This window comes from Tubulanus polymorphus, chromosome 5 (assembly GCF_964204645.1).
Source record: "Tubulanus polymorphus chromosome 5, tnTubPoly1.2, whole genome shotgun sequence".
Taxonomy (NCBI): domain Eukaryota; kingdom Metazoa; phylum Nemertea; class Palaeonemertea; order Tubulaniformes; family Tubulanidae; genus Tubulanus; species Tubulanus polymorphus.
The window spans coordinates 5936305-5964070 of NC_134029.1; the positions used below are offsets into that span (position 1 = coordinate 5936305).

At 36.1% G+C, this 27766-nt stretch overlaps 1 protein-coding gene and 1 long non-coding RNA gene across 4 annotated transcripts; both read right to left on the minus strand.

Annotated features, from left to right (window-relative positions):
* Positions 1-3421: 3421 nt before the first annotated feature.
* Positions 3422-5657, minus strand: LOC141906120 (uncharacterized). The gene is made up of 3 exons (XR_012619309.1): positions 5567-5657; positions 5325-5481; positions 3422-3881 (listed from the first exon to the last, which is right to left on the minus strand). It is a non-coding gene; the product is annotated as an uncharacterized LOC141906120 (long non-coding RNA).
* Positions 5658-11532: 5875 nt separating this feature from the next.
* LOC141906107 (coiled-coil domain-containing protein 158-like) lies at positions 11533-27760 on the minus strand. 3 transcript variants are annotated; one of them, XM_074795308.1, is made up of 25 exons: positions 27578-27760; positions 24419-24693; positions 22439-22506; positions 20354-20448; positions 19521-19724; positions 18952-19021; positions 18727-18836; positions 18535-18625; positions 17734-17970; positions 17131-17318; positions 16792-16906; positions 16590-16709; positions 16087-16284; positions 15536-15874; positions 14975-15253; positions 14712-14892; positions 14556-14621; positions 14250-14362; positions 14005-14163; positions 13828-13920; positions 13614-13736; positions 13392-13519; positions 13104-13291; positions 12536-12727; positions 11533-12383 (listed from the first exon to the last, which is right to left on the minus strand). In XM_074795308.1, exons 2-25 carry the CDS (start codon positions 24678-24680, stop codon positions 12298-12300), a joined length of 3705 nt encoding a protein of 1234 aa, XP_074651409.1. In that variant the 5' UTR covers positions 24681-24693; positions 27578-27760; the 3' UTR covers positions 11533-12297. The 3 variants fall into 3 exon arrangements, with proteins under 3 accessions (XP_074651409.1, XP_074651408.1, XP_074651410.1); XM_074795307.1 differs by having other exon boundaries at positions 13608-13736; XM_074795309.1 differs by lacking the exons at positions 22439-22506; positions 24419-24693; positions 27578-27760 and adding an exon at positions 20901-21313 and having other exon boundaries at positions 13608-13736.
* Positions 27761-27766: the final 6 nt, after the last annotated feature.

Below are 27766 nucleotides of genomic sequence, written 5' to 3' on the forward strand. Positions count from 1 at the left end.
TTTTTATTTAAGACTTTATCTACGATACATTTCCACTACAGCTGATTTATACAATTTGCATCAATAGGAAAATAACAAAAATACACAAAGAATTATAAACTTTGATCCATAAAAAACCGAAAATTGGACTAGTCTAAGATTATGAATTTGACAATTCATGAGGTCAATATAACCGACATTTTGTTATATTTCATGAAATATGAATCTATCATGTCAACTTTTCAAATGACATCGATTGAGGACATCTCATTTATCGAGAAAAAACTCAACTTTATTCGATAGGACCTTAATAAATAAACGTTTTATGAACAATTGACATGAACATGTCATTTGATCTCCACAACAACAATTATACCTAAATGACAGGTATTCATGTACTGGAGGAAGTGCCTCAGTCATTTACAAAAACGTGACCTGTATTTTAAAAAGTCACCAACATAAAAACATTATAACCGGAGATAAAACCACAAATTCAATCTGGAAAGCTTAAGAACTTAACTAAACAGTCTTTTGATTTAATTTTCATTAACATTTTTTTACAAGATAGCTAGTTTTGCCACCTTTGCCTTGTCTTTAAGAGGTTTCAAGACATTATCAAATTGGTTATTTTCTCAAATGTTACATTTAATGCAAAGTATTTTTAAGGTATTCTCTTCTATGCATACAGCAAGAGTATATCAATATTGTTCAACTGCCAAGTGAATAGAGCTAGGGCAATTACTAATAACTAATGGCTTTGCTACAATTAAGTTAAGATTCAATAAATAACTTTTTGAGGTGCTTCTTGTGCAGATATTTCAGAACCCATATAGACATTGTTAAACAATGGTTTTAGAGTCCATTGCTAGCATAATCTACTGATTAATACTGTTCATATATCCTCATTTATCAAGAGACTGCTCCTCTATTTTGCTACTCTATTTTCCATAAGGGCCTTAATGAAAATAGAATTTTATGAACCAATGATGAACACCACAGTATGAATGACAAAACATGTATATCATTTTATTCTTTCACAACAATTATACCCCGCTAAATGAGTTATTTAAAAAACAGTTCAACATAAAACTTACAAATACACTCACTCTGGAAAGCATAAGGTAAACTAATTACTCTTAGTTATTACAAGAAAACTAAAGACATTGCGAAAAATTTCCTCGTCTGAGAGATTTCTTTAATTATCAACTAGCTTATTTCACAAATGTTACATTTGAAACAAAGCAGGGTCTGATTTAAGCACTAGTCCAATTGCCCGGGACAAGTATATTTTCATTAGGGCATGTAGGTTATCACAATCACTTGTCCACCAGGCTCGTGTAATTCTATATCTCAAAGCTTTTATCCCAATCGATGCAAGGGATGATTGTGTCTCAATCGGACTACTCATGTAGGGCAAGTTGATTTTTGAGGGGGCAAGTGATATTACATATGCTTGCCCCAAGGTCAACTGGCATTTGTTCCTTAGATCAAACCCTGCAAACTATGCAAACTCAATATAAAGATCAGAAATTCTTCTTGTCCAGATATTACAGGCCCCACACAGATGCGGTTAAACTGATAATCAAAACAAAGCTAGGACAATTGACCAATTAGCACTGTATCCTCGAGTTAGCCTATCAAGAAACTGCTCCTTCCATTCTATCAGTATTTTATGAACCACTGAAAAGCACCACAGTGGAATTGTTGCTAAGAAATTAACAACTTAACAGTTTCAACATGAATGATGAAAATGTACATGTTTCATTCACACAACAATTATATCTTATTAAACGAGGAATCATCATGCAAGTTCCTAATTTCCAAACATGCATTATGTGTTACAATAACAGTCTCCAACATAGAGCATTAAAAATAGAGATGGAACATACAGATTCACTCTGGAATCTAAGTATCAACTCATCATTACTTTCACTAGAAAACTAGAATTTTGCCTACTTTGCCCTGACTTAAAGATGTCCAAGCACCTTGGCATTAAATACTAAGTATTCTGATGTTTTTTTCTGGCAGCTCCAAAAACATCAACATAATCATACAATCGGAAACTAATCAATAACACCAATAACTTAAGTTTATAGCTGTTTTACATTCTTTCTTAAAAGTAAAATGTATGTACTAGATTTTAGACAGTAAGTCCCCCCCCCCCCCGTATAACAATAAACAGTCACAGCAGTGATTGAGCGCAGCTAGATCATAGGACGGTCGATCTTTCATCACAGTTATTCAAAGTATTCTATCATATCAGTTATTTTCTTAAGTGTGTTCGATTTAGTTAAGGTTTATGGTTATTTGTTTTGTTCATTACAATAACTGAGTCCGATAGAATGCTTTGAATAACAACAGAAAAGATCTGGGGTTTTCGCTACACTTAGGGAAGGTTGTTCGATAAATGAATAACCTTGTTGATAAATATTTGAAAAAATGCCTTTTCATGTAAATAGAATATCAATTTGTTGTTTGTTTGTATTGTTGTTTATTATTTTTATCTATTTTTTAATATTATCTATTTATGTATGTACTTGTATTTTGTATTATTTACTACTTATTTTTTATTGGGTTTTTTTATTTATTTTTTTATTAATTCATGTACTTGTAGTTTGTATTATGTATTATTCATACTACTCTATTTACAACTGCAGGCATTTTTTCACTGTAAAGTTTCTGGGCCCATTTTAGAAAAGCACTACCGATTCACTGCCACTGCCACTCCTTATGATCATTATACACCCAATTTGAAGCTAAGTGATTATTCACGAGAGCCATCTTGTGATATGGATTTACCCATTACAATAAAAGAAGTTCAAACAGCTATAAACGATGTTAAAACGTTCAAAATTAGTCCTAGCTATAACTTTATGCCTTGTTATTCCTAGCTTTACCTCTCATATGTAAATAATCGTCTCCTTTCAAATAAAGCTTTTGATTTCAAATACGTAGCTATGATCATCAAACAGATTGATGGAGGCTCAAAGTTAAAACTCGATGTGAAAGTCGACATATGCGATTCAATTGTGAAATCAGTTACATGGGCCTTCGAAAATATATATCCATCAAATTAATACATCTACAATTCAGCAAATACTTAATATTTGTACATCAACACTGGCCTAACGTTATGTTCTATGTTTCCTAACTATATGATACCTCCACGGACAAATAGTCATAGTTGACTATGTTTAAACAATGGTAAGGTTTAAAGATTAAACTCACAATATCATGTTGAAACTATATCTCAGTTTAGGAGTTAACTCAACAGACCTGCGAGCCCAAACAAGGCGCTCGACGCGACCATTTACCCCTAGTGACTAACCTAACTTGACTTCTCTATCAACCAAGGATCGAATACCAATATCGTGAATTAATGGAGCTTAGCTTTTATTAGACTCTCACATTGCATTAAACATTATAAAATAATATCCTTTAAGACACTATATCAGACTGGTTTGAAAAAGGGTGATAAGTAAAAAAATCAATACTTTACGACAGAAATCCGCTATTGTCTTTGCCGCTCCTGGATCTCAGTGTTTATAAGATGCGCTATTGTTTATGCTGCTCTTAATAAGATACACTATTGTGTTTGCTGCTTTTAAAACAGTGCTTATCCTGAATCAGTGTTTATGAGATAATCCATTAGCTTTGTCGCTCGAATCAGTGTTTATAAGTACTATAGTACCTGCTGCTCCTGATAACATATTTTATAGAAATCAACCACCGTTTGTAGAAGAATCAATCGTTGAGTGATAAATCTGTTACTGGCTCCTCAACTTCTAATCTGGGCTTCTGCAGTTTTCATCAGCAAATGGGTCAATCAGTATTCATCTACTTGTAGATTTTCTGTTGAGTAGTTGATCTCAAGCTGGGTTTTTCTCATAGTTGATATTTAGCTGCAATAATTAAAAGAAGACATCCTGTAATGACCAAATATTTCAATAAGAATTAATCGTAATAATTTCATGTATATCAAGTTACCTTTTATGATTGCTTGGTTCGTTATTGTGTGGATCATCTAAAGTTGGTGGGTTAATGAGTTCGATTCTTTTGGCCTCATCTGTGCGTAATTAAAAGAATAATCATAATTAAAAGAAGGCATCCTGTAATGACCAAATATTTCAATAAGAATTAATCGTAATAATTTCATGTATATCAAGTTACCTTTTATGATTGCTGGTTTCATTATCGGCGATTATCTTATTAGTTGATTGGTTAATGAGTTCGATCCTAGTTGGCTGTGCGCCGTACAAGTTAGTCGATTTTTGACGAGTAGTTGTTCTCAAACTGGGTTTTTTCGCATAGTTGAAATTTAGCTGCAATGATTAGAAGAAGATATTCTGTAATGAATAACGTAATAACTTCATGTATATCAAGTTACCTTTTATGATTGCTTGGTTCGTTATCGGTGTGGATCATCTAAAGTTGGTGGGTTAATGAGTTTGATTCTGTTGGCCTCGTGCGCTGTTCAAGTTGGTCGATTTTGGACGAGTAGTTGATCTCAAGCTGGGTTTTTTCGCATAGTTGAAATTTAGCTGCAATGATTAAAAGAAGATATCCTGTAATGACCAAATATTTCAAAAAGAATTAATCGTAATAATTTCATGTATATCAAGTTACCTTTTATGATTGCTTGGTTCGTTATCGGTGTGGATCATCTAAAGTTGGTGGGTTATTGAATTTGATTCTGTTGGCCCAATCTGTGCGCTGTTCAAGTTGGTCGATTTTGGACGAGTAGTTGATCTCAAGCTGGGTTTCTTCTTATAGTTGAAATTTAGCTGCAATAATTAAAAGAAGATATCCTGTAATGACCAAATATTTCAATAAGAATTAATCGTAATAATTTCATGTATATCAAGTTACCTTTTATGATTGCTGGTTTTAGTATCGGCGATTATCTTATTAGTTGATTGGTTAATGAGTTTGATCCTAGTTGGCTGTGCGCCTTTCAAGTTAGTCGATTTTTGACGAGTAGTTGTTCTCAAACTGGGTTTTTTCGCATAGTTGAAATTTAGCTGCAATGATTAGAAGTAGATATTCTGTAATGAACAAATATTTCAATAAGAAATAATCGTAATAATTTCATGTATATCAAGTTACCTTTTATGATTGCTTGGTTCCTTATCGGTGTGGATCAACTAAAGTTGATGGGTTAATGAGTTTGATTCTGTTGGCCTCGCGCGGTGTTCAAGTTGGTCGATTTTGGAAAAGTAGTTGATCTCAAGCTGGGTTTCTTCTTATAGTTGAAATTTAGCTGCAATGATTAAAAGAAGATATCCTGTAATGACCAAATATTTCAAAAAGAATTAATCGTAATAATTTCATGTATATCAAGTTACCTTTTATGATTGCTTGGTTCGTTATCGGTGTGGATCATCTAAAGTTGGTGGGTTAATGAGTTCGATTCTGTTGGCCCCATCTGTGCGCTTTCAAGTTGGTCGATTTTGGACGAGTAGTTGATCTCAAGCTGGGTTTCTTCTTATAGTTGAAATTTAGCTGCAATAATTAAAAGAAGGCATCCTGTAATGACCAAATATTTCAATAAGAATTAATCGTAATAATTTCATGTATATCAAGTTACCTTTTATGATTGCTGGTTTCATTATCGGCGATTATCTTATTAGTTGATTGGTTAATGAGTTCGATCCTAGTTGGCTGTGCGCCGTACAAGTTAGTCGATTTTTGACGAGTAGTTGTTCTCAAACTGGGTTTTTTCGCATAGTTGAAATTTAGCTGCAATGATTAAAAGATGATCAGTGAGGTCCCCTAAGTTGGTTGTCTAATTTTACATTTCTTTGCTCTTTTTTCGTGTAAATAGTCCGAAAGTTTACAAGGTTTAAGATAATTTCGTCTAATTTTTACATTTCTTTGGTCTTTTTTTTCATGTAAATAGTCCGAAAGTTTACAAGGTCGTAATTTTGTCTAATTTCAAATTTTTTTGTAGTTTAAGTTTTTTTTAAATCGGAAATCGAAGTACAGATATAGTTGTGTGATCGGCGGTCGATTTCACATAAATTTCTTTTTCTTTAAATCCGAGCACATAATTGGGAAATTTGGTTCCGGTTCATTCAATTAATCTTCCAACCAGTCTGAACCGGTAAGCGACTGATTGGGGTCAATTAAGTTGACTGCCTATTTCAATACATCGAGATTTGGAATATCTATATTACAAGGTTGAAGATCATTTTGTACATTTTATGACTAGTTGATTAGTAGTATAGCTGAAAAAAGAAGAGCAGAGTCTTGTGAGCAGAAAATCCTTTCAAATATCACTGATAATAATTAAGGTGTCAATTCATATATATATATATATATATATATATATATATATATATATATATATATATGTGTATATATATATACACATATATATATATATATATAAGATCAGCAATGTGGACCGGTAAGTAGATTATGAGTAGATTATGATAATAGTCAATTATTAAACAATATCTATATGAAATTCAACTCATATCGTAATTCATCTATATTCTAGATATCTAAGCAACGGTTGATTATTATAGTTTAACAACAATTCCACTAAAGCATCTCTAGTCATCTCTAGGAATACCAGAGTTACAACAAATTTAGTAATGCATAATCAATCTTATCAAATTGTTTTTGTACTGATTCCCAATATACATTTCGATTGTCAGCTAAACCATTTTCGCATTATCAAATTAACTTCATCGTCAATTAATAAACTTTAAGAGATATGTTTTCTACCCACAGAAGGCGACACCTGTGCCCATGAATGTTATTCTAATCCATTCCAGTAATTCTAAATATTGCTCCTAATATATATCTTGTAATTATGATAATATAACAAACTGTGCGTTGCCAGCATTGAGCACACTGATCCTGGTCAACATGGTTCTACAGATTTAAGAAACCTTGAATCATTCAAACGCCTTGACAAATCCAGAATTCTGCAAAGCCTAAAAAGATTCAATAAATCCCACGTCTAAGAGACAGAGCGTGAACACACCCTGTTTTCTTTAGATATCAACCAATTAGATTATACAGTTTTCTTATCAACCCCTACGGTTTAGATTTGAGCACTTTTACCTTATATGAAGATGCTGAATCACTCAATTTATTTCCTAGCTATAATTAAAATTGTCTCTGACAATATTTTATACGGGGCTTGATATTTCTACACGACAAGAATTTCAGATCTGGTTTTGATTGATCACTATTTCAAAATGCTTATTTTGCATCAGAGCTTTTGATATCTAGTTTGACGAATACAGAATTCCCCAAAACCTAACTGATTCAACAGATCCCACACACATGTCGCCCAGTTATGACGCAGGTGACATTGCACGTTACAGTCGTCTCATCCACTGCACTATCTTTTAAATACTTTTCACTTATATTCATTACATTGAATTAATTTTAATTAATCTTCTAGATATCTAAGCGATCCGTTTATTAGTAATCATACTAGCTACATTTTAATAGTCAGTTGAACATGGAGCCTGAAAATCTACATGAGTACAATTTCAGATGTGGTGAATTCATCACTCTTTAGAATTCATCAGAAATTAAGATAAAAGCACAATTAAGTGGTAAATAAGAAATTCCCTTAAAGCCGAATTGCTATATAATCTTTATTTCCCTTTTATAGTAGTACACTGTGTGTAAGGACCGAAAGACCTTGTTATGACCGGACCTCCCTGGTGCGGTGCAAGACATGATGCTAGAAAATAGTTTGAAGGAGAGGGGTTAGTAAAAGAGAGCTATTAGCAAGAGGACCATAAGCACTGCAGTTGGAGATGGAAATACTGATCAGTCGATGAGACTGATTCAGATGTGCTCATACATATATCAGCTATATTTAAATTTTCAGTTTTACGACATTTATATTATGGACCTGTATTACATACCGTATAAATAGTTTTTGATCTTAGAAATATTGAATCCATCTTAATTGTGGATTTAAGCCATTGGTTAATGAGCAATTTTTCCTAGCTATATATGATAATTGTCAGTCAAACAATAATCAAAGCACAAAACAAGGCACAGAGTATGGCTTTCGGGAATGATTTGAACCAATTGAAGCTTTGTTTTATTCTAGATTTGTCAAAGTGCTGAGACCTAATCAGAGTTTCAAAAAGACCCACAGTCCATAGTTTTCCCCATATATATTACACCAGATCTCGATCTAGTGTCCACAGCCCTAGACACTATTTTATACATCTTTCCCCCAGAAATTCATCAATGCAATGGGTAAAGCACCATATAATATATACTGTGAAGTGCCTGAATGTTTATAAGTGACATATAAATGACATATGTATCAATATATTATTTGTAAAAAAATCTATTTACTGACGATAAAGTTTAATTGATATATAGGCCTATCTTTACACGTAAAGCCAGCCTTAATGTATATGGGGCCCTAAAATATCTACACCAGAAGAATTTTTCATCAAACATTATACGATATTGAATGATTGCTAATATCTAAGCAATTGGTTAATTAGTAAATTGTCTTATCTATATAATCAGTTAAACAATAGTCATATGAGGCCTGAAATATCTACGGTACATTCGAAAAATTTCAAATGTCACATAAGATATTGAATTTACCTTAATTGTACATACTTACAAAATCTTTTAATCAATAACTGACCAATCTACATTTTAATTATCAGACCAAAAAATATTTAAGGGACCTCACTCCTAAGTCCTAAGGGACATTGCCTAGCTATATTTCAATTTACTACCGGCCACAGAGCTTCAATAAAGGAGTGCGGAGATGGTGAGCTTGACCAGCGTCTCTATCCTCTCCAGTGCCTATGCATTCTACCCCAGATATGAAAAATCAACTTAGCTTTATGTATGTATGCATTCCTGTTGCCATGCAGGATGAGGTCAAGACTGCCAGGTTCGGTTGCGGCAGGTCTTTGGTGGTACTTCAAGGTGGAGTCTTTTGTGGGCACTTCTGGTGGGCAGATTTAAGATGGGCCTTTCCGGATTAACCTGAAATGAGTAAAAGAACAATATTCTGTAGTTACATAATCCTTTCCGTATCACTCATCGTAATTTACATGTGAATCAACTTAACTGTCAATATTGCTGAATTTAGTGTTCTTTTTTCGGCATCGTCTTCGTTGTAGTCACCTTCAGCATCAACTTCTTCATCTCGGGAGTCCTGAAATGAAAAAAAAGAGAAAAGCGATGAAAACCTGGTACGGAACAAAACTAATGTCCGAAAGCTTTTCAGCTCTCCGTTGCCGGTCACATGCCGAGAACACCAGACAAAGAGCCAGCCAGAAATATACTGCCCTCTACACACCCTCACACAGAACGTGAAAACCAATATGACGACGCCTTACTTTCACCATTTACCGACAGGGTGTGCCGGGTGACGACAGTAACTGACAAACCTATCAAATTACCCAAGCCAAAAATAGGGCAGCGCAACTGGATTGCCCACACTAGCACTCAAAGGAAGACAAGACTTAGCCCTGCCCGAAGCAACCCACGCGGAATCAATGAATACTAACACTCAAAGGAAGACAGGAAAATTAATCCCTGCCCGAAGCAATCCCTTAAAAGGAATCAATGAATGCTAGCACGTAAGCGATCCCGCAGTGAATTAATGAATCCTAGCACGCAAAGGAAGACAGGGAAATTAATCCCTGCCCGAAGCAATCCCTTAAAAGGAATCAATGAATGCTAGAACGCAAAGGAAGACAAGACTAAATCTTTGCCCGAAGCTATTCCTGAAAAGGAATCAATGAATACTAGTAGACAGTCAGGCTTTACCACTCCACTTTTAACCCGTGCAATCCGACTGATTTGCCCGTCATTGACGTCACCAAGCACACTCTGTTGATACGTGGGGAGAGTGAGGCCTCGTCATCCTGGTTTTCGTGTTCCGTATAAGGGCGTGTAGAGGGCAGCCATTTCCTGACCAACTCTTTGTCTGATATCCTCGACACGTGACCGGCGAAGGAGAGCCGACGCTTTCAGACATTAGTTTTGTCCCAGCAAACGTTGAAATTCGACAGAGAAATCGGCCCTGAAAAATAAAACGGGTTAAATCCTGAAAAATAGAACGGATTAATAAACACGGAACAGTACAGGACAGTACGGAGACGAACAGTAACACATAAAACATAAAGACATCGTTCCTCAGGAAGCAGGAACAGGAGCAGGAGCGGGAGCGCAGCGAAAATTGCCAGGAGGAGAACCCACGGTAGCATGTTCACAGTGTGAGTAAGCCGAGGTGAATGGCCTATGCTTACGTACACCGTGGTCAGCCGGTGACGTATCCAATAGCGCGTATAAATGATATCAACAACTCTTGTGCCTCTATTGTTGAATGGATTTACATTATGAAAGGTTCCACTGCCGGGTTGAATACGCGCCAGTAGTCAGCTGAACAATATAGTGGAGGAACTTTAATAAGGCCATGAAATAAATTACTTTATTCCCAACAGCTACCTGTTTTTTCTGCTTAAATTCTAGAATGATTTATAAATTATACCGACCGATAGCACTTCAGTTAAAGATTCACACCAACACAGGTCTTCATGTACCCCGAGATAACTAACTCACACCATGCACGAGAAAGCGGTCTATTTGAGTCATTGGGGGGAAAACCGTTCATTCTTTAAGCCAAGTGGCCTCTCAGGGCAGGTTCTGGAAAATCTGCAGAATGACTCATATGCATTCATACCGTTATCACAGAATCCCGTCAATAGAAAAAACTCCTTGATTCAATTGAGGGGAGACATAGGCTTTTTTAATTACTTGGAGCACCGATCATCTTAAATTCTGCCAAAACTCATGCTTACCACTCATAATTTTAAAAAAAACAAATTGTTTTCTTTAATATTGATACTGTACTGCAGATTATATTAAACGGTACATCATCATGTAAATTTAGGAAAGTCCATATTAGAATTTCGTTTCTTGTTCCAAATTACTCTTATCCCATTTTTGATTTTGGTCAGAGTATGGCAGTATCAAATCATGCGTACAGGCTCAGTCTGTCCATGAGGATACTAGTTGTGATAAGTCAGACAAGTCATGATTAGGCATTGATGCAATTCACTAAGTGAAAAACTGCCACCTGCCACTTTTTTCCGCATTAAGTGTTAAATTTTGCTTAAGCATAAAAAATCATTTCATCATTGATGCCGGTCCTCTGATAGAAGAAAAATAAACTCAAAAGAAAAACCATTCAGTAAATGATAATACATGTAATAATATTGAGTTTATTAATCACAATGCAATAAAAGTGGTAATTTTCAATTTGCCTCGTGCAAATTCATACACTCGTGGTTGTAATTTGGTCACAATTCTCTGGTGCCATTTTGCCTTTTAGAATCGGATTATTTCACAGGATCATCAAATACCCATTTCCCACAGGCAGTTCACAAATCATAATTAACTCATAAGTAATTATTTGTTTTATGCGCACTCAATACAAGGAATCTGTAATTTTTTGCTATCCTCTCCTGGTGTTCCTTTAATATCCTGATACAAAAGCCAACAAGTATAAGACAAAGTGTCAAAATAATTATCTTTATTCTATAAAATATGGGCTGCTCGTCCAGCAAGCCAACCATATACATGTATACTCAATTTCTACATCTCTATCACCGTATAAAAATAATTTCCAATTGTTAAATACATTAGGGAAATAAATAGACAAAATAAATTAGAAGACCAAATACTGAACTTGTAATACCTCTACTACAAATAATTTATGTATCGGACATTTCCTTCTTCGCGTAAAAGAAGACGAAAACATTTTCGAAATTAATACGAAACACAACCAATATATCGAACAAACTTTCTTTGTGTTAATCAGTGTAGTATCAACAATCGAAATGACAGAAAGTAACAAACAGTAAATTCCACCAAATTTAGATGATCTGTTGGAATTGATTATTCTATATTGATCGATTGTTCACGGAAGACCCGAATGATTTTATAGACAAGTTTTAGGGTAGAGTGGAACCTCATTATAACCAAATTTGGATTTAATGATTTATCAATTATTACTAATCTAGAATTTGGTTAAAAACGGACAATTTTGATAATTCCATACTGGATATAACGAAATAACAGTTATAAAGAATAGATTTTCTGGTACCTTTGAAGTTCGTTGTAACGAAATTCCATAGCATTCAAAACCAGCACTGGATTTTGATGTAGTTTTTACATATATATGTTCTATAAAGTACAGACATGGATATTTTTTCATCATGATTTCTACGTTTTATCCACTGACACACAGTTCAGTCGCGGCGAATAAGTTCTCATGGTAACAATAAATTCAGTTCAAAATCAAGATTTTGATTTTAGTACAGCTCGCTCTGCTTCTCGAACTTTCCTGAGTTTTTTGTCTTGATCTTTCATCAATTGAGCCATTTCTTGAAATAAAAGAACACATTTTTTACTGTGATTTTCATTTCCACTTAAAATTTGTATACTATCGTATACAGCTGGGTTCAATATGAAATCCACAGGTGGAACGCGAGGTCCCTAATCAATAAACGCCAAGACATTCTCTGCGAAATCTTACCTCTATTTTCATGTTTCAAATGAGCTCCGACTAATGACAGATTTTGTATTTTCTGCTCTAAACGCTGACACAGTTGCTGCGATTCCGAGGCCATCGACGAAGCTGTTGACTTTCTCCCAATGTTGCTACCACTCGACCGATGGTTATACGTTGATGATAGCAATGTCGGTTGTGGTTTTGATGAACCGTTAACTGAAAATATATATATATACATGATATATGAAAGCATTTTTCAAGATACATGTTCAAAAACTGGAAATCATACCGGGGCGGTTAAGTATTACTCAGAAAAAGAGTTAAGATTAGTTTATTATCAGTGTTCTAACTGTAGTCAAATCTTAACCCTGAACTTGGTGTCGGGGTCAGTTGGTTATAAACTTAACCACCAGACCATTGTTTCGACTAGTATCCTAACATTCATCTCCAGGAATTTCGCAAGAAATAGCTCAAGGAAAACTTTCGGATTCATTCTCCCTCTCCATATTGCAGGATTTAACCATATGAAATATTCTTTGGCCAAGTGGCAAAAATCTGATCAGCACAGGTGAATGCGGTATCTTTAACTTACATGCCGTTGATGTAAGTGGTTCTCGCGGTGAAAGTAGATCACTGACTGGCGATAAACGCCCAGTAGTTTCATCCTTTACAGGACTCTGTACCGAATTCATCTCGAGATAGAGATCCAACTTTTGCGGTGCCGAATGTCGCTGGCAATCAGTTTCAAACTGGACCGTTTTTGGACTTCGAGATGGTGGTCTAAAAATAAAAAAATTGTATTATCTCGATGAACAAAAATACATCTGAATACGAGAAAGAATTCTTGCACTGGTTTCAGATCATTGACAAAACTGCTTACCGTTCCTGAGTGTCAATATTGTTGTTATTTGTCTGGGCGAGATTTGTACTTTGGCTTATGAGGGCTCGCATTTCATGCAGTAAACTTTTCAGCTCTTGTCCAGCGCCATCGACAGGCACGACGTTATCCTAGAAAATTCATGCAAAGATCTGTTTATTACGACGCAAGCGGAAAAGTTAAGCTTTAATCGCAGAGGAAGAATTTGATACAACGTACCCGTACCATGACTTTGCTATCACTTGTTGATGGAGGTACAATAGATGTGTGAGCATTGAACAGTTGAGGACATTGAGAACTAATCATGGGTGGCAATTCTCGGTTTAAAGATCCGGTTCTTAGTACTTCCTGTAAAATAATGATTAATACACAATTTAAAAGAATGATCTTTCAAAGATATGAATTCAATTTTTTCTCATCGGATGAGCGACAGACAAACCTTCAATTCTAACTGATGTTTCAATTTCAGACGCGCGATATCTTGTTCTAACGCTTCTATTTGACTTTGTGCCGCTGCGTTCTTCAATGTAGCCTGAAGAAGTTTCATGAGTATAGTCTTCAGTAACAACTTTGACTCGCTAAGAAAAACTTAAACTTTAGGCTACCTAAAAATTACCTTTTCATAAGAGGATGCAGTTTTCGACGTGTCCTCTCGGATATCTTTGTATTTTGTTATGTACATTTCCAGTTCTTTTGTTAGCTTCTCGTTCTGAGCACCGGTTGTTGTTACGAGGGATGCTAATTTCTCATTTTCTTCCTCGTGGACAGTTTTTTCCTATGCAAATGTAAATAGAACAAATTTAGGCATGGTAAAAGAAGTGTGATTCATTCTCGGTCTGAAAAATATACTATACTAATTACCTTTTTCAAAGATTCTATGCATTCTTCCAGCCAGTATATTTTGCTATGCAGTGAGTCCAATTGACCACGTTTTGCTGTAACTTCTTTCTGCATTTTTCCAGCTGCCTTCATCGCTATAATTACAAAGAGAAACAATACTAAATTCAAGCTTAATATATGAACAACAACAGGGCCTGCTATCATAGTTTTCGGTAAAAGTTTGAATTCAGAGTTGAAATATAGGAAATAAACTAATTCTTAATCTTTTCGAGTCAAACCTAAGCCACAACTGAAGAATGGTACATGTTCTTTCATATAAACACCTACCTTTTCCTCCAAATCCTTCTTTTCTTTTTAAAGCTTTCTTAGCAAGTTGAAGGTCCTTTTCAGTGGCTACAATATTCATAGATAACCATGTTAAGTAATTCAACACAAATCGGGAGGTGATCTGCTCGGATTGGAAATAGATCCTATCATTCCTACCTTCTAACTTTGTGACAAGTTTCTTCACTTGTTTCTGCATGTCACCTTCGGTTCCATCGAGCACCTTTTTCAACGCGTCGAGTTCGTCCTTCAGGAAGGCGACTTCATATCGACTCTCTTTCAACTCGAGGAACAGACCTTCTTTATCAGCTTTGATTTCTTCAGCCTCTTTAACCTTCATCTGAGGAAATAGAAAAATGATTTTCTATTCAGCAACAAGCAAATCCGTAAATCCTTGATTATCTCATCATCAAGATAATTACAGTAATATCATCTTTCATTTTTGCCGAATCTGCTTCCAGTTCTTTCAGACGTTTTTCGCGAATTTTCAACTTTCTCAACACGCTGTCTCGTCCGACTTTCAGCTCTTCGATTTCGGCGATCTTTTCGTTGATCATATCGCCGAGTTTTTCGTGTTCGTCTTTCATCACGTGCTCGTGGCGAGATTTGATTTCGAGCGCGCTCGTCACTTCCTGAGACTTTTTCAGCAGCGTTTCCAGATCGTGCTTCTTTTCATGAACGTCGGCGCGAATGTCTTTCAGCTATGAAAAATCACAAATTTCAGAATTAGGAATTCCTAGGACCTAATGCCCTACAAATTAAGGCGTTAATCAGCCAGCTGGTGCAGTGAGACTAATCTGACTGTATCATAGGCAGTGAATGCTATATTTTGGCCCTACCAAGAGTTAAATCAAGATTGTTAGATTCTTTAGCAAATTTTCCACCATCGTTTAACTTCAAAACCCAGCCTTGAAATTCATTAACAGGCTGTTCTTAGTTAGACAAGAGCAAATAATAACAACGCTAAATTCTAACCGACATACCTCACTCGTTAAAACTGCAATTTCGGCATTTTTCTCATCCAACATACTGTAATAGTAATCACGTTCGCTTGTAAGTCTTTGACAGTCCCCGACGCGATCTTGAAGCAGAGCCGATAAGTGATCTTTCTCGGCTACGGTCGCCGTAAACTGAGCGTTGACGTCTTCGGATTTTTCTTCGCTTTCGCTGATTCTAGAACGTAGACCCGTTATTTCCGTGCGCAATATTTCAAGCTCGACGTTCGCCGCATTTTTCTTCTCAGTCATCGACATGAGCTCGTCCTGCAACACCGACATCTGATCCAGCGCACGCCCTCTTTCAGTCTTTTCCATAGTTGCCATCTTGAAAATATCAGTCAAAGAATGACAAAACTAAACCTAAATCGGTCAATAACACATTTTGCTCCTGAACTAGCAAATAAACCAAAGGTTCAAAACTTTTTTTTGTGAACATACCAAAGCATATCAAATTCAATTAATTAGACTTCAGACTTCAGTTTTTTTAGATTTTTTAATAGAATCAAGTTTCATATAAAATCCCTCCAATACAGTACCTGCTCTTTCAAATTCAAAAGCGATTCATTTCGCAACGCTTCGATCGCCGACTGCAGCTGGATGACGGTAAGTTCTTTTTCCTCGAAGGCGTCCTCTAGTTGGCGTTTTTTGTCAAGCAGTTGTTCCTCGCGATTTTGCACCTTCTTCAAATGGTCCTTTTCGACGTCGAGTTCATTTTGCAATCGTCCCAACATGTCCTTAAATTCAACACAGAAATCAAAGCCACATAAATAAACACGCAAAAAAAATTTCCTCCAAAAATTAGATTAACAGTTAGATTTTCTATGATGGTGATGAAATAATACTTATATAGTGCCAATTTAAGTATTCAAAGGTGCTTAAAAGTAACCAGGTATTTTTTGGAGTCTTTTGAATTTTTCCAAATCCGGTTCCTGATGAATGTTTTTGCGTAGAACATTCCAAATGAACAAGAAATGTGAAAGACCGTCTGCCAGAGGCTAGATACCAGCAGTAGAATGAAAGCAATTGTATGAAAACACACCTCGTATTGCTTTGTCTTCTCATGAAGTGTCCTCAATTCGACTTTAAGATCATCTCGATCAGTTTTTGTGGCCAGTAACTCCTTCTGCGTATCGTCTAAAGTCGACTCCAATCCACATTTCTATTCATGATAAAACAAATTTTTAATGGACTTTTTCAGCTTTGAATTTCAATCATTGTTAGATGTCTCAGCTTTTACAAACCTTGTGTTGCCAGTGTTCTTTATCGGTACCAAAATCTTTCTTGATTTGATTCAACTTCGTTTCCAAATCTCTGATGTGGTCGTCCTTCATTTTCAGCTGGTTTCGACTTTGAGTTCTGGAAATAACAACCGATGGCACACGTTTTTACGATAAGCAATTTAAACCAACCCCAACTACGATTGACGATGGCTCCAAGTGCTGTTATTTGGATACTTCTAGAACTAGCCAGACTAGTAACGACTTAATCAATAATACTATTCAAAATAAATATTTGAATAATAAATCTCTTAAGATGGGTAGAAGCATTCGAAATTTCTATATCCATATTTCATCACTTACTGTAAAACATCAAGCTGTTCCTGAAGTGATAGGGCTTGTTTGCGAGCGTTCAATGACCGTTCAGCGGTCGCTGAAATCTGTTTTTCGTGCTCTTCAGCGATGTGCGTCAGCTTCTCTTGATTTTCTTTCGCGGTCGTCTTTCGGAATTCGTGAAAATCATCTGTCAGACTTCTCAGCTCATTTTCCAACTGATATGAAATACACAAACATCATACACATGAATAACAATATCGAAATGGAATCATGCTTTCTTAAGTCTGGATCGGGTTGATCAAGATTTTGACCTGAATGACACACTTCTTAAATATACAGAAAATACTAATTTTCATCCAAGGTTCACATAATTTCATTTATCCCCTGATCTGGGTTTTACCTAATAATTGGATCATCCAAATAAAGGATTATTACTTAGGTTACTCAAGAACCTCAACTGAAAATGAACTTATTGCGCGATTCTAGTGGTACTGAGGGTCTAGAATTCTAATTTCATCTAACGTTTAAGCTTATAGCTTAAAATTCAAGATAGAAGGAAAATAACCTAATCTAGAGACAATCTCTTCTACCATCGAACGAACAACTGCGAATCGAATGCAAATTACGTACGTGTTTGATTTTATTCTTTCCGTAATCATTTTCGACTTCGTAATCTTGTAAACACCGTTCGAGCGTGTGAACGAGCATGGTCGGGTTCTGGTTTTGAAGCGGCTCCATATCGAAATACGCTTTTCCGCGTTTCGCTTCCATCGTCGCGAGTAACATTTTCAACTGTTTGACCGCGGCGTCCATCACGTACTGACTTTGCTGATAACCGTCTAAATTCGAGGTCGCTTTCGAGAGTCTCTGAATTGAAGGACGGGAGAAAATTGCACTCGAAACACTATAAAAATCATTGACATTACTAATGTAGGAGCCAACCTGTTCAGTTTCGCGGATATAAAAGTTAAACCCGGATCCATCTGCTAAGAATCCAATCAATTAACACAGCCAAATACATAAGACATAGATGGAACCTGTCTATCTATCTCAACAAATATTCTTGACTTAAAGTTTTTTTTAAATAAAAAATTCCTCGACCTTTTTCAACAAAAGAAAATTCTCTGACTATTCCCGATTCCCAGGCAAGTGGTCGCCCTGTCAAATTGATTTTTTTTGGCATGACCTTGTCTGTGGAGCCAATTCTAATAAGAAGGAAACTTCAAGGCAGGTAGAGACACAGAGTAGAAGAAATAATCTATTTCTAGCACGCATGCGAAAAACAAGCGATTTCTAACATCGTTGATGTTATTTTTCAATCACGAAAGACGGCTTTTTTTATGAGGGTCTATTTTAGTGAGCATCACAGGCACAATGTTGGCAGGATGGTCGGTAACAGCGATTTTATAGAATAGAAATCAGTATGCTTACGTCTTCCAAGTCACGATTCGTCTCTTGAAGCTGAGTAACATTGACTTGTAGTTTACTAATCAAAGTCTCCTGTCCATTCACTTCCTTCTCTCTATTTAAGTATATTTTAAAGAAAAAATATACGCATACATTAAAAATACATGTATTATATCACGTAAACTGTCTCCGTTAAAACACATGTAGAAGTCAAACCTTAGATCCATAATTGATTGTCGACTTGCCGCCGCATCTTGTAGCTTCGTTTTTAACTCATCAATCAATGAAAGATAATGTCTTTTAGAATGGTCGGCTTGATCTTTCAGCTGAAAATAGAGTAATACAAGATTTATGAACCGACAAATGAGAACAGGCAATATCAGGCAAGTTTGCTTAAAAGCAGCGAATTTTTTTAAAATTCCATTCAGGCTCTTTTTGTACCTCAGTAATTCTTGTTTTCAGTAGGTTTATTTCGGTTTCGCTATCGGTCAATTTCTTCTCCAACATCCACCTAACAAAAACCATAAATATACAATTTACACAACTGAATACATGTAATACATTTACATCTTGTACTGACTGTAAATAGTATCAATCCGGATTGGATTAAAAACCCAATCAGACTTAAGTAGGTTTGGCCGTATATAAGCAGGGTTGCCACTTTTATTTAACTTGCTTTCCCCCCAACTTTTCCCCGACATGTTCATTGTGTCCACGACTTGATCTACTAAGAATCCAATCAATTAACTCAGTCAGATATATACAACATAGATGGAAACTGTTTGATTAAACGTGTAATTTATCAATCTCAACAGATTTCCCCTGACTTAAAAACATTTTAAATGAATTCCCTGATTAGTCCTTGACTTTTTTAAATTAAAAAAAATTCTCTGACATTTCCCTGATTTCCAGTCAAGTGGCCACCCTGATAAGTGAAGAAAAATTCGACAAAATCCGATTAGGAAATGTGATCCATCTACACCATGACGCTTGAAATAACAAAAACTTACTTATTTAGATAATCGGGATTATCGTTTTGTGACAGATTTGAAGTCGCCACATTTGACGACGGCAATGACTGCCCGACGCTGAAGGTGGCAGGTAACGAGTATCTACTGGGCAGGTGAAAACTCGATGCCGATATTCCGTTACTACTAATGACGCCGTTGTCTCCTTGAACGAACTCATTTCGTCGACTAAGCGACAGTTCACCCCTGAAACGACGAAATCTCAGTTAATCAACTCTCTTCTGCCGCATGAAATCCGGGTTAATGAACACTTCAGCCTTGAATTCGAGGTGAAATATTCTACTCAGTAAAAAGCAAAGCGCTTCGAAATAGGTTCCAGCACTTCTTCGATGGCATAATTACCACAATTTTAAAATAAGCTTTTAGTAGGAATTTTTGTAGTAAGGCTAAAAAAATCATATCTTGTTTCTCCTAATCGGCCGGGTAATTTTGTAGATTGCGATATAATTTGTAATGTTTTAATTTCTATAGCTGCCTGGTTATGGTAAGCTTGATCATGATTTTAAAATCAAAAGTAATGTACAGGTAGATGAAAACCTGCCAGGTCAACTTTTAAGCTCAGCAGAGAAACAAGGTATCAATTTTTTTAGCCTTAATACAAGTTTGCGTATGAATAGGCGTTTTTCTTAAATTGAATAAAATACATTTTTAAGAATCGTAAATAGTAGAGGTTTTTCAAGTCCTCAACTCACTCAGTGTCACTCAATCGAGGTTATACATAGGTATTTCTTTTCAGGAGACTCTGGTTTGTGATGTGAATCTGACAGCTTGAAATACATCTCAAATGGACTCGATTTGACATTATATTTACACACCTGAAATCGGGAATTACTGGTGCTTGCACATCCACTGAACTCGGTAACGATGACAATGAAGCTGCTCTTGTTCGTAAAGGTCTATTTGTTTCAACCTGAAATCAAGCAGACAAGAAGCATTTTTTAGACAAGAAGATAAACCATTGTTTTCACAAAATATCCATCCTTCAGCAAGAGTTAATCAAATGAAAAAAATCTATACTACGCAAAATTATACAATTCAAACTTTTTGGCAAGCTTTATATAAACAAACGCAGATTTAAAGCAATTTCTTGGGGCTGAACTTTGTAAAAAAACGTCTCCTAAAACGTTGATCAATAATTGCAGGAGTCGATATTGAAAAATGCCCCTACGTAGGATTAAAACCGTGGTAAAATATTTTCAAAATCTCTACATACTCAATGACTTTTTCAAATTTAAGGTTGAATCTTATTCATTATCAAGCCCTAAAATTCGCCGCGACAAAGTTTTGCCGAATGCTTTCGCAACGCTATAAATTCGTAATTTACTATACACATAATTGAAGAAGCAGATATCTGAGCCTTACATCATCATCATCGCTGAGACGACCTGTCTGTCGCTGCTGCTGCTGCTGCTGCTGCGAAGAGGTGATTTTTATCGCCGGCGACACGAGCGCGGCGTGATTGGAACCGGTACAGCGTAACGGAACCCAATAAAATCCCGTACGACGAGAATATTTCAATTCCCTCGGCCCCGGTAAACCGCCGAATATACACGATATACATCCGCTCATAATGACGAATCGACGTCGATTCCGATCGGACTCATATTCGCGACGATTCCTTAATCTATATAAATCCCTGCGCGGAGAGATCGTCGTATCGGTAATATTCGCGCATGTCTCGTCGATTAAATCAATACGTCGGAAATATCGGACTGATCATCGGTAATAACATATATATATATATACACCGGTACGAGAAAACGTGTAAGTATTAAATAGAAGAGCGCGACGCGAGTACATTTTTACCACCGCGCCGCACGAAACCCTGCTGCTGTCATCGCGAGTCGAGAATTACGCTATAGGCCTATATGTAGCGATCAATTGTCGAAATTGTCAACGACCGCGAAACCAGATTTGAGCACTTTCATTTTTAGCGCGCCGATGAATGGGCGCGAATAGATTTATCATACAGACACGACGGCTAACGAAATATTTGCACACGGTTTGTTTCACAAGTCGAAAGTGAATGGCTTTTGAAAACGGTATTGTGTACGCGCGTACAATCTGCCCGAACACGAGGCCTTCCTTTTTTCACTTTTCAATGACTTCTAATTACCCAATTTTTACGAAACGGACAGATTTTTGATCGGTCCTTTCACACGTCAGAAATACAAAAGACGTCTGACTGCGTCTAGCTGTTGTTCATGAAACATAAGACGTTTGCGCTGAGAGACGTACATTATTCCGAACAATGCCCTAGTACTGAATTAGGTAGACTTGTTTGTCTACTAAACAAAAAAAAAAGAAGAGAACCCTCCACCATTCAAATTTCTACGACTTTTGAAAAAAAAAATTCCGAATCGATCCAAAAATGAAATTCCCATGCGGTCTTTTACCGGGATCTCAACAACAATAGACCCGATAGCTTCTGAGATGATCAAATCTTGATTGAAATCATTTTTCTCTCGATTTAAAGAATGTAAATGTTCATTTTTGAAATAAAATTCCCAGCTATGAGAAAAATCATCGACGGAAAATTGAATACTAACAATGATTCCTTGAAATACTCGTTTATAATGTTGAATAGGCGTAATCAAGATGACAGATGGAAATATGTACATCGCAATCAATGGTGGATTTAGGGGTAAGAAATTAATATCAAAGGCCCTTCAAAATATTATGAACAAAAAAACTCAAATCTTTTGACTGCAAATTCATTATCAGGCCCTTATCAAAGGCCCTTCAAAATATTATGAACAAAAAAACTCAAATCTTTTGACTGCAAATACATTATCTGGGAATTGAAGTTTCAGTAACTAATTAACAAATTTATTTTCATGGGGGGAGGGGTGACATTAACTTGGCACAGTGGCGAAAATTGAAAGAAACTCTAAACTTACAACATGTTCAGCATCAACTGATGTATTTCTTTGATGGAATTTTTGTTCGGCTTCATTTTTTCTAGAATCTGTAAAAAAAAAGAAAAACAGAATGATCTAAACTTACAAGCTGGGCCTAGTACGGATAGGGTATAGTGCTCAATGAGAATGGTGCCATCTGTAGTTTTGAAAATGATTCCATAGCCTAAAATATTGAGGAGCCCCCTCCCCCCCCCCCCCCCCCGCACACCAGACATATGTGTGCTGCATCAAATTCCACTCATGTACAGGTGTTTTTCCGTCTAGCCAAATAAGATCAGATATACCGTAACATGCACTAAGGACCAAATTTTTTACATACGTTCAGACTTGATACACGGCAAATATGGATTATGTCAACAATTATAATCTACTCCGATATATTTTTCGAGAAAAGATTTCGGCAAAATATATGCAAACACGGCAGGCTGCAATAAACTACATTACTTTAAGCGATAACGGTATTTACTGACTCCAACGTGTACTAATCCTTTTAGACACCTATAAACCTGAGACCATACAGCAAACAGTGGGCTTTACAGGCATTCTGTTTTATCTCTTCCATTCATGATATACGCGAGGGAAAAACGAAAGTTCATCAGGAACATTTGATGACTGGTGTTAAACGTCTGAGTTAATAAGCAAAATCACAGTTGATGATTTAACAATTCATTTTCTGGCAGTTTCGAAGTTTTGACTAAATTTCATCATCACAGAAATGAAAAATAACATAATAATGATATACAGTAATTCAAAGATTAAACTTTTTTAGAATTATTATCATAAAAACTTCGAAACTGTCAGAATAAATGCCTAAATCATGAACTGTGAATTTTTCTCATAAAAGAAAATTTGATATTTGTCAGATGTAACGGACACGAAATTCTGTCTCTGTGTTTGACAATTTCCGTAGCAACACAAAATATACTCAGCACATGTTCATTGCCAGTGTGCAGCGTTAATGAGCGATAAGCACGGCTAGCAAATTTTGGAAAAGAAAATCATCAATTTATTAAATAATTATCACTTTCTCGACTACAAAATAAATAAAATCATTATTTCTCCTTGCAAAACCCTCTATATTTAGATTTCTTTTGTTATGGAGAAGTAACACTAGGAACACTCAAGAATTCCTTTATACTTAGATAAATTTGAACAGGGTGATGAAAGTTGCGCATAATGCTGCAGATAGGCCTAATGTACAGTAAATATGGTCATAGATGCTTGCCCCAGTTCCGAGTGTGAGTACATTTTTTGCCATGGACTAAATTCTGTACTAAATGTATACTCAATATAAATACACTCGTGCACTAAGCATGAGTAGGACTGGCTGTACAATATTTCTGCCTTCAAAAATTCTAAAGAGGGATCGTACTGCGTAAAGCTAAGCGCATTCACACTAGTTGTTAACAACTTGACAACTTTTTAGAAAAAAATTTCAGAGACATGAAAGAAAATGATCAAATCGATCAGTTTTAAGCAAGGCGCTCAGTTAAGCTAAGCCTATATCGGACTAGCGCATACCACCAACAACAACTGGGATAGAAGACATTCGTGCGTCACACGTTTTAGTTAGTTGTGCAATGTGTTGTTGTTTATGGGGCGCATATATTCAATATACTTTCCCCATTTTCCATGATCGCTATGAACCCTGATATTGGCGGACACCACCGAACTGAATACAACCAGTTGCCGAAAACATGAGCAACTGGCTGAAACTGAAGATAGATCACCATTACCAGTCGTAAGGTCGTGCACATGGACACATTCAAGCAACTGATTGTATCCAGATAGTTCCACTTGTAACAAGTACACCAAAGACTGCTTTACAACTAGTTGTCTCCGAATACTTATACTCCAATATATGCTAGCCTAAACACATCATTTGCAAAAATGCTTTCAGTCTAACAAATACTGACAATCAGGACCTACATTTAAAAAAGTGAAAATAAGTGCACATACCTGAACAATCGTTATCCCCTCTGCCTTCTTCGGTTTCAATATGTAATGTAGAATTCCTCAATTGATTTCCGACGAGTTCCAACTGTCGAATTTGATCGGCGAAATCTTTCGACGTCAAGCCCGATTTTGACATTTTTCGCGGCGGACTTTTCGGCAACGGCGGAAGTGAGGAGAGAGGTAACTTCTCATTTTGCGTTTGCTGCGATGTTGTCGTTATTGCTGTTGCAGGGGTTCGACTGTCCCCTTTTACAACTCCAGACATTTTCAATTATCAGCTGAAAAACAGGACGAGAATCGGCATTAAATCAAAACCAAATGAGCCAGTGATTGCAGTAGTGTTCCTTTAAAGGTTGTACAAGAACAATCAAACCGGCTCTCTAGGGCCTAACTCTTCATTTTTCAACATACCTCTCTGTGGTGGGCATGGTTCCCACAGTTATATGAATTCAAAATTTCCCAAGTTTTTCCCAAGTATTTCATGGGGGATTCTTCAATTTTCCCAAATGGAAATGAACTCATATTGTCATGCTACAGTCAACATTTTAGCGGTGAGTGGTTGATAAAGGTCATTTTAAAGGGAAATTGCTGAAGAAAGTTGCACTTGGCAAATGCATCATGTGAAATGTAATGAATTTCCCAAATATTTCCGTGATTTGAGGAAAACTTTTCAAATTCCCAAATATATCGAAACCAGGAATTATCATTTCAAAATTCCCAAGTTTTTCCAAATTTACCTGTTCTGTGGGAACCATGGGTGGGGTGGCACCACAAAATCTAAATTTCTAAGTTCAAATCTTAATAACCAGTCAGGAACACTTTCCAAAAACGGCTTATTCTGCCAATTTCGGCGTTTTCCGCCAATAGCAGAATCAGCCATTTATGGATTACTCAGTTTTAAACTGCTTCTGCCAATTTAACCGAAATCGGCGTTTTCTGACATTTTTGGCTTGTTCTTAAAAAACGCCATTTCCGCCATTTTCAGCTGTTACAGTTTTTAAAACTACATCGTCAGAAACGGCGTTTTTAGCTTAGATAGTTTTACAGGTGCTATTTATAGTGCTTAGTTCGATGGGAGTCCCTATTATGACATCATCGCTTTTCTGCTGGCATACATTTGTATATTTGCGCCGAAAAATTAATCTCATTGATCCATTCCAGGCTTCAAGAAAGAATTAAATATAAATGTATTTGAATTCTGTTCTTCTGTATACCTGTATTCTATGTAATAAATATATACATACATGTATCCCAAATTGTTTCGAAAATGTTTGTTGTATTTTGAAATGAGTCTAGATACAGCTGTATTGATTTTGAGTTGTAACGTCATCGGCCACCAATTCATTCAATCACTATCCATCACAAGTCCAATTAGCTTGGAGGCATCGAAGATGTTAATTACCTCCAATTAACCAACATCATATGCAGTCCAATATATCCCTCAACCATTCTATGCTTTATTAGGCAAGATAAGACCATGGGCAAAACTTAAAACTAGATTTTTGATACACTAGTTTATACATCCATGATTGATTTGTCTTATGAGAATGATAATTATAATAATAATATTATTTTTATTTTTAACATATAATATTTACACATCCGTTCACCTCAGCAAATTAATTATTTTATTCCGAAAAAAGGTACCGTGTAGACACTAGGGAAAACGTCTAAGTGGGTGGGGGAATCCTCATATATAACAAGTGGACTGCCAATAATGGCTTAATAGTTTATGATTATAAAACTAACTACGCCAAAAACGGCGGAATACGCCAGAAATGGCGAATGTTTTTATGTGTACCCATGGCAACGTTTACTTGAAAACTTTATAATAGTTTTTAAAACTAGTTCCCAAATTTATTTTTAACAAAAATCATGATTAATAAACTTGTTTCATGCTGTAGTAGTTTTGAGAGTTTTCCAAGAGTTTTTTGGCTTCATATGACGTAATCATTTAGAAAAACGTAAATTTGACCACTTTACCTAGCTCAAAAATTTCCATCCTAGCGTCATATGAAAGCTTATCGTCTGCTCGAGATTATGGCGTCATCGGCAACATGCGCTAATTGAACCGGAAGTGTGCAAAAAACTTTGAAGCAAAACTCGAAACTTAGTGAGCTGAAACTGGCTGATTAAGCCATAAACGACTGTAAAAGTTTCAAAACTGAGTGATCCATAAACGGCTGATTCTGCCGTAATTGGCGGAAAACGCCGAAATTGGCAGAATAAGCCGTTTTTGGAAAGTGTTCCTGACTGATAACATAGATTTTAGAATAGACAACTAACAGTAACAGTCTTAATGCATAACATGGCTTAGTTGTGTCCAAGGGAAAAACACCTGACGATAGAGATGATAGAGAGATAGAGATGCCTTAATAAATTCTAATAATACAATTTGATTTAATTTATGATGAGATGGTGTATTGCGAAAATAACGGAAGGTTCTTTTAGTTTTTTTCGAGAAAACTGATCGCATTCATCACAGTAGATTTACGCTTAAGACCTAAAGACAATCTCTCAAATCGTAGAAACCTACTCCGGGTAGTAGGAGTTATTACCTCTAGAGAGCGTTCGAACGACGCGAAACGCGTTTAGAAACAGTTGAATTCAGCGCCGAAAACGTAAACAATCTATAACCCGGAAGTAATTTAACGGATATTAGCAATACGCGTGCGCAGAAATTGTACAAATTCAATACAATTTTACTTTATTGCGAATAATGTGCAATGTCCCGTAGGATGAGAACTTCCAGAAAAAGATAACATGGCAAGAATGGTCTACGGAATATTCTAGATTTGTTTTTAAAAAAACTACTCGACCGATAGTCGGCTGGAAGAATTTTATACTCTGTGCCGATTGGTTCATTTAGTACAGTGGGCGCGAGAACTCAGCTCTTAGGGTCGAACCCCGTTTTATACGTTTTAATTAGTAGAGAATGCAAAACGGTCTCTCTAAAATTATTGTGGATGTGGTTTTAAGTCTAAAACTGATAGAATTTCTAGTGGCATACCCTGGTGAATACAATAATTCAAGTGTCAGGTCAAACCCGGCCCAAAAATCGAACCCGAAAATCCAAATTCTGCAAACGCAAATGCCAATGCAAATTAATCGCTTTAAGTCAACGCAAATCAGCTAATTGAATCGCCGTGAAAATAATCTTACCTTGCTAGATTTGAGTTATTCGAATAAAGAACTGAGAGCGAACCATATGAAAAGAGAAACGTGTGAATATTTCCAATACCGTGGTCACTAATCGCGAATGAGCATATCTTTTGCAACGGGACTCACAATTTCTATGGTTCGTCATGCAAGGCTGCAACACAATACAGTGGTACTGTAATTCCAAATCTC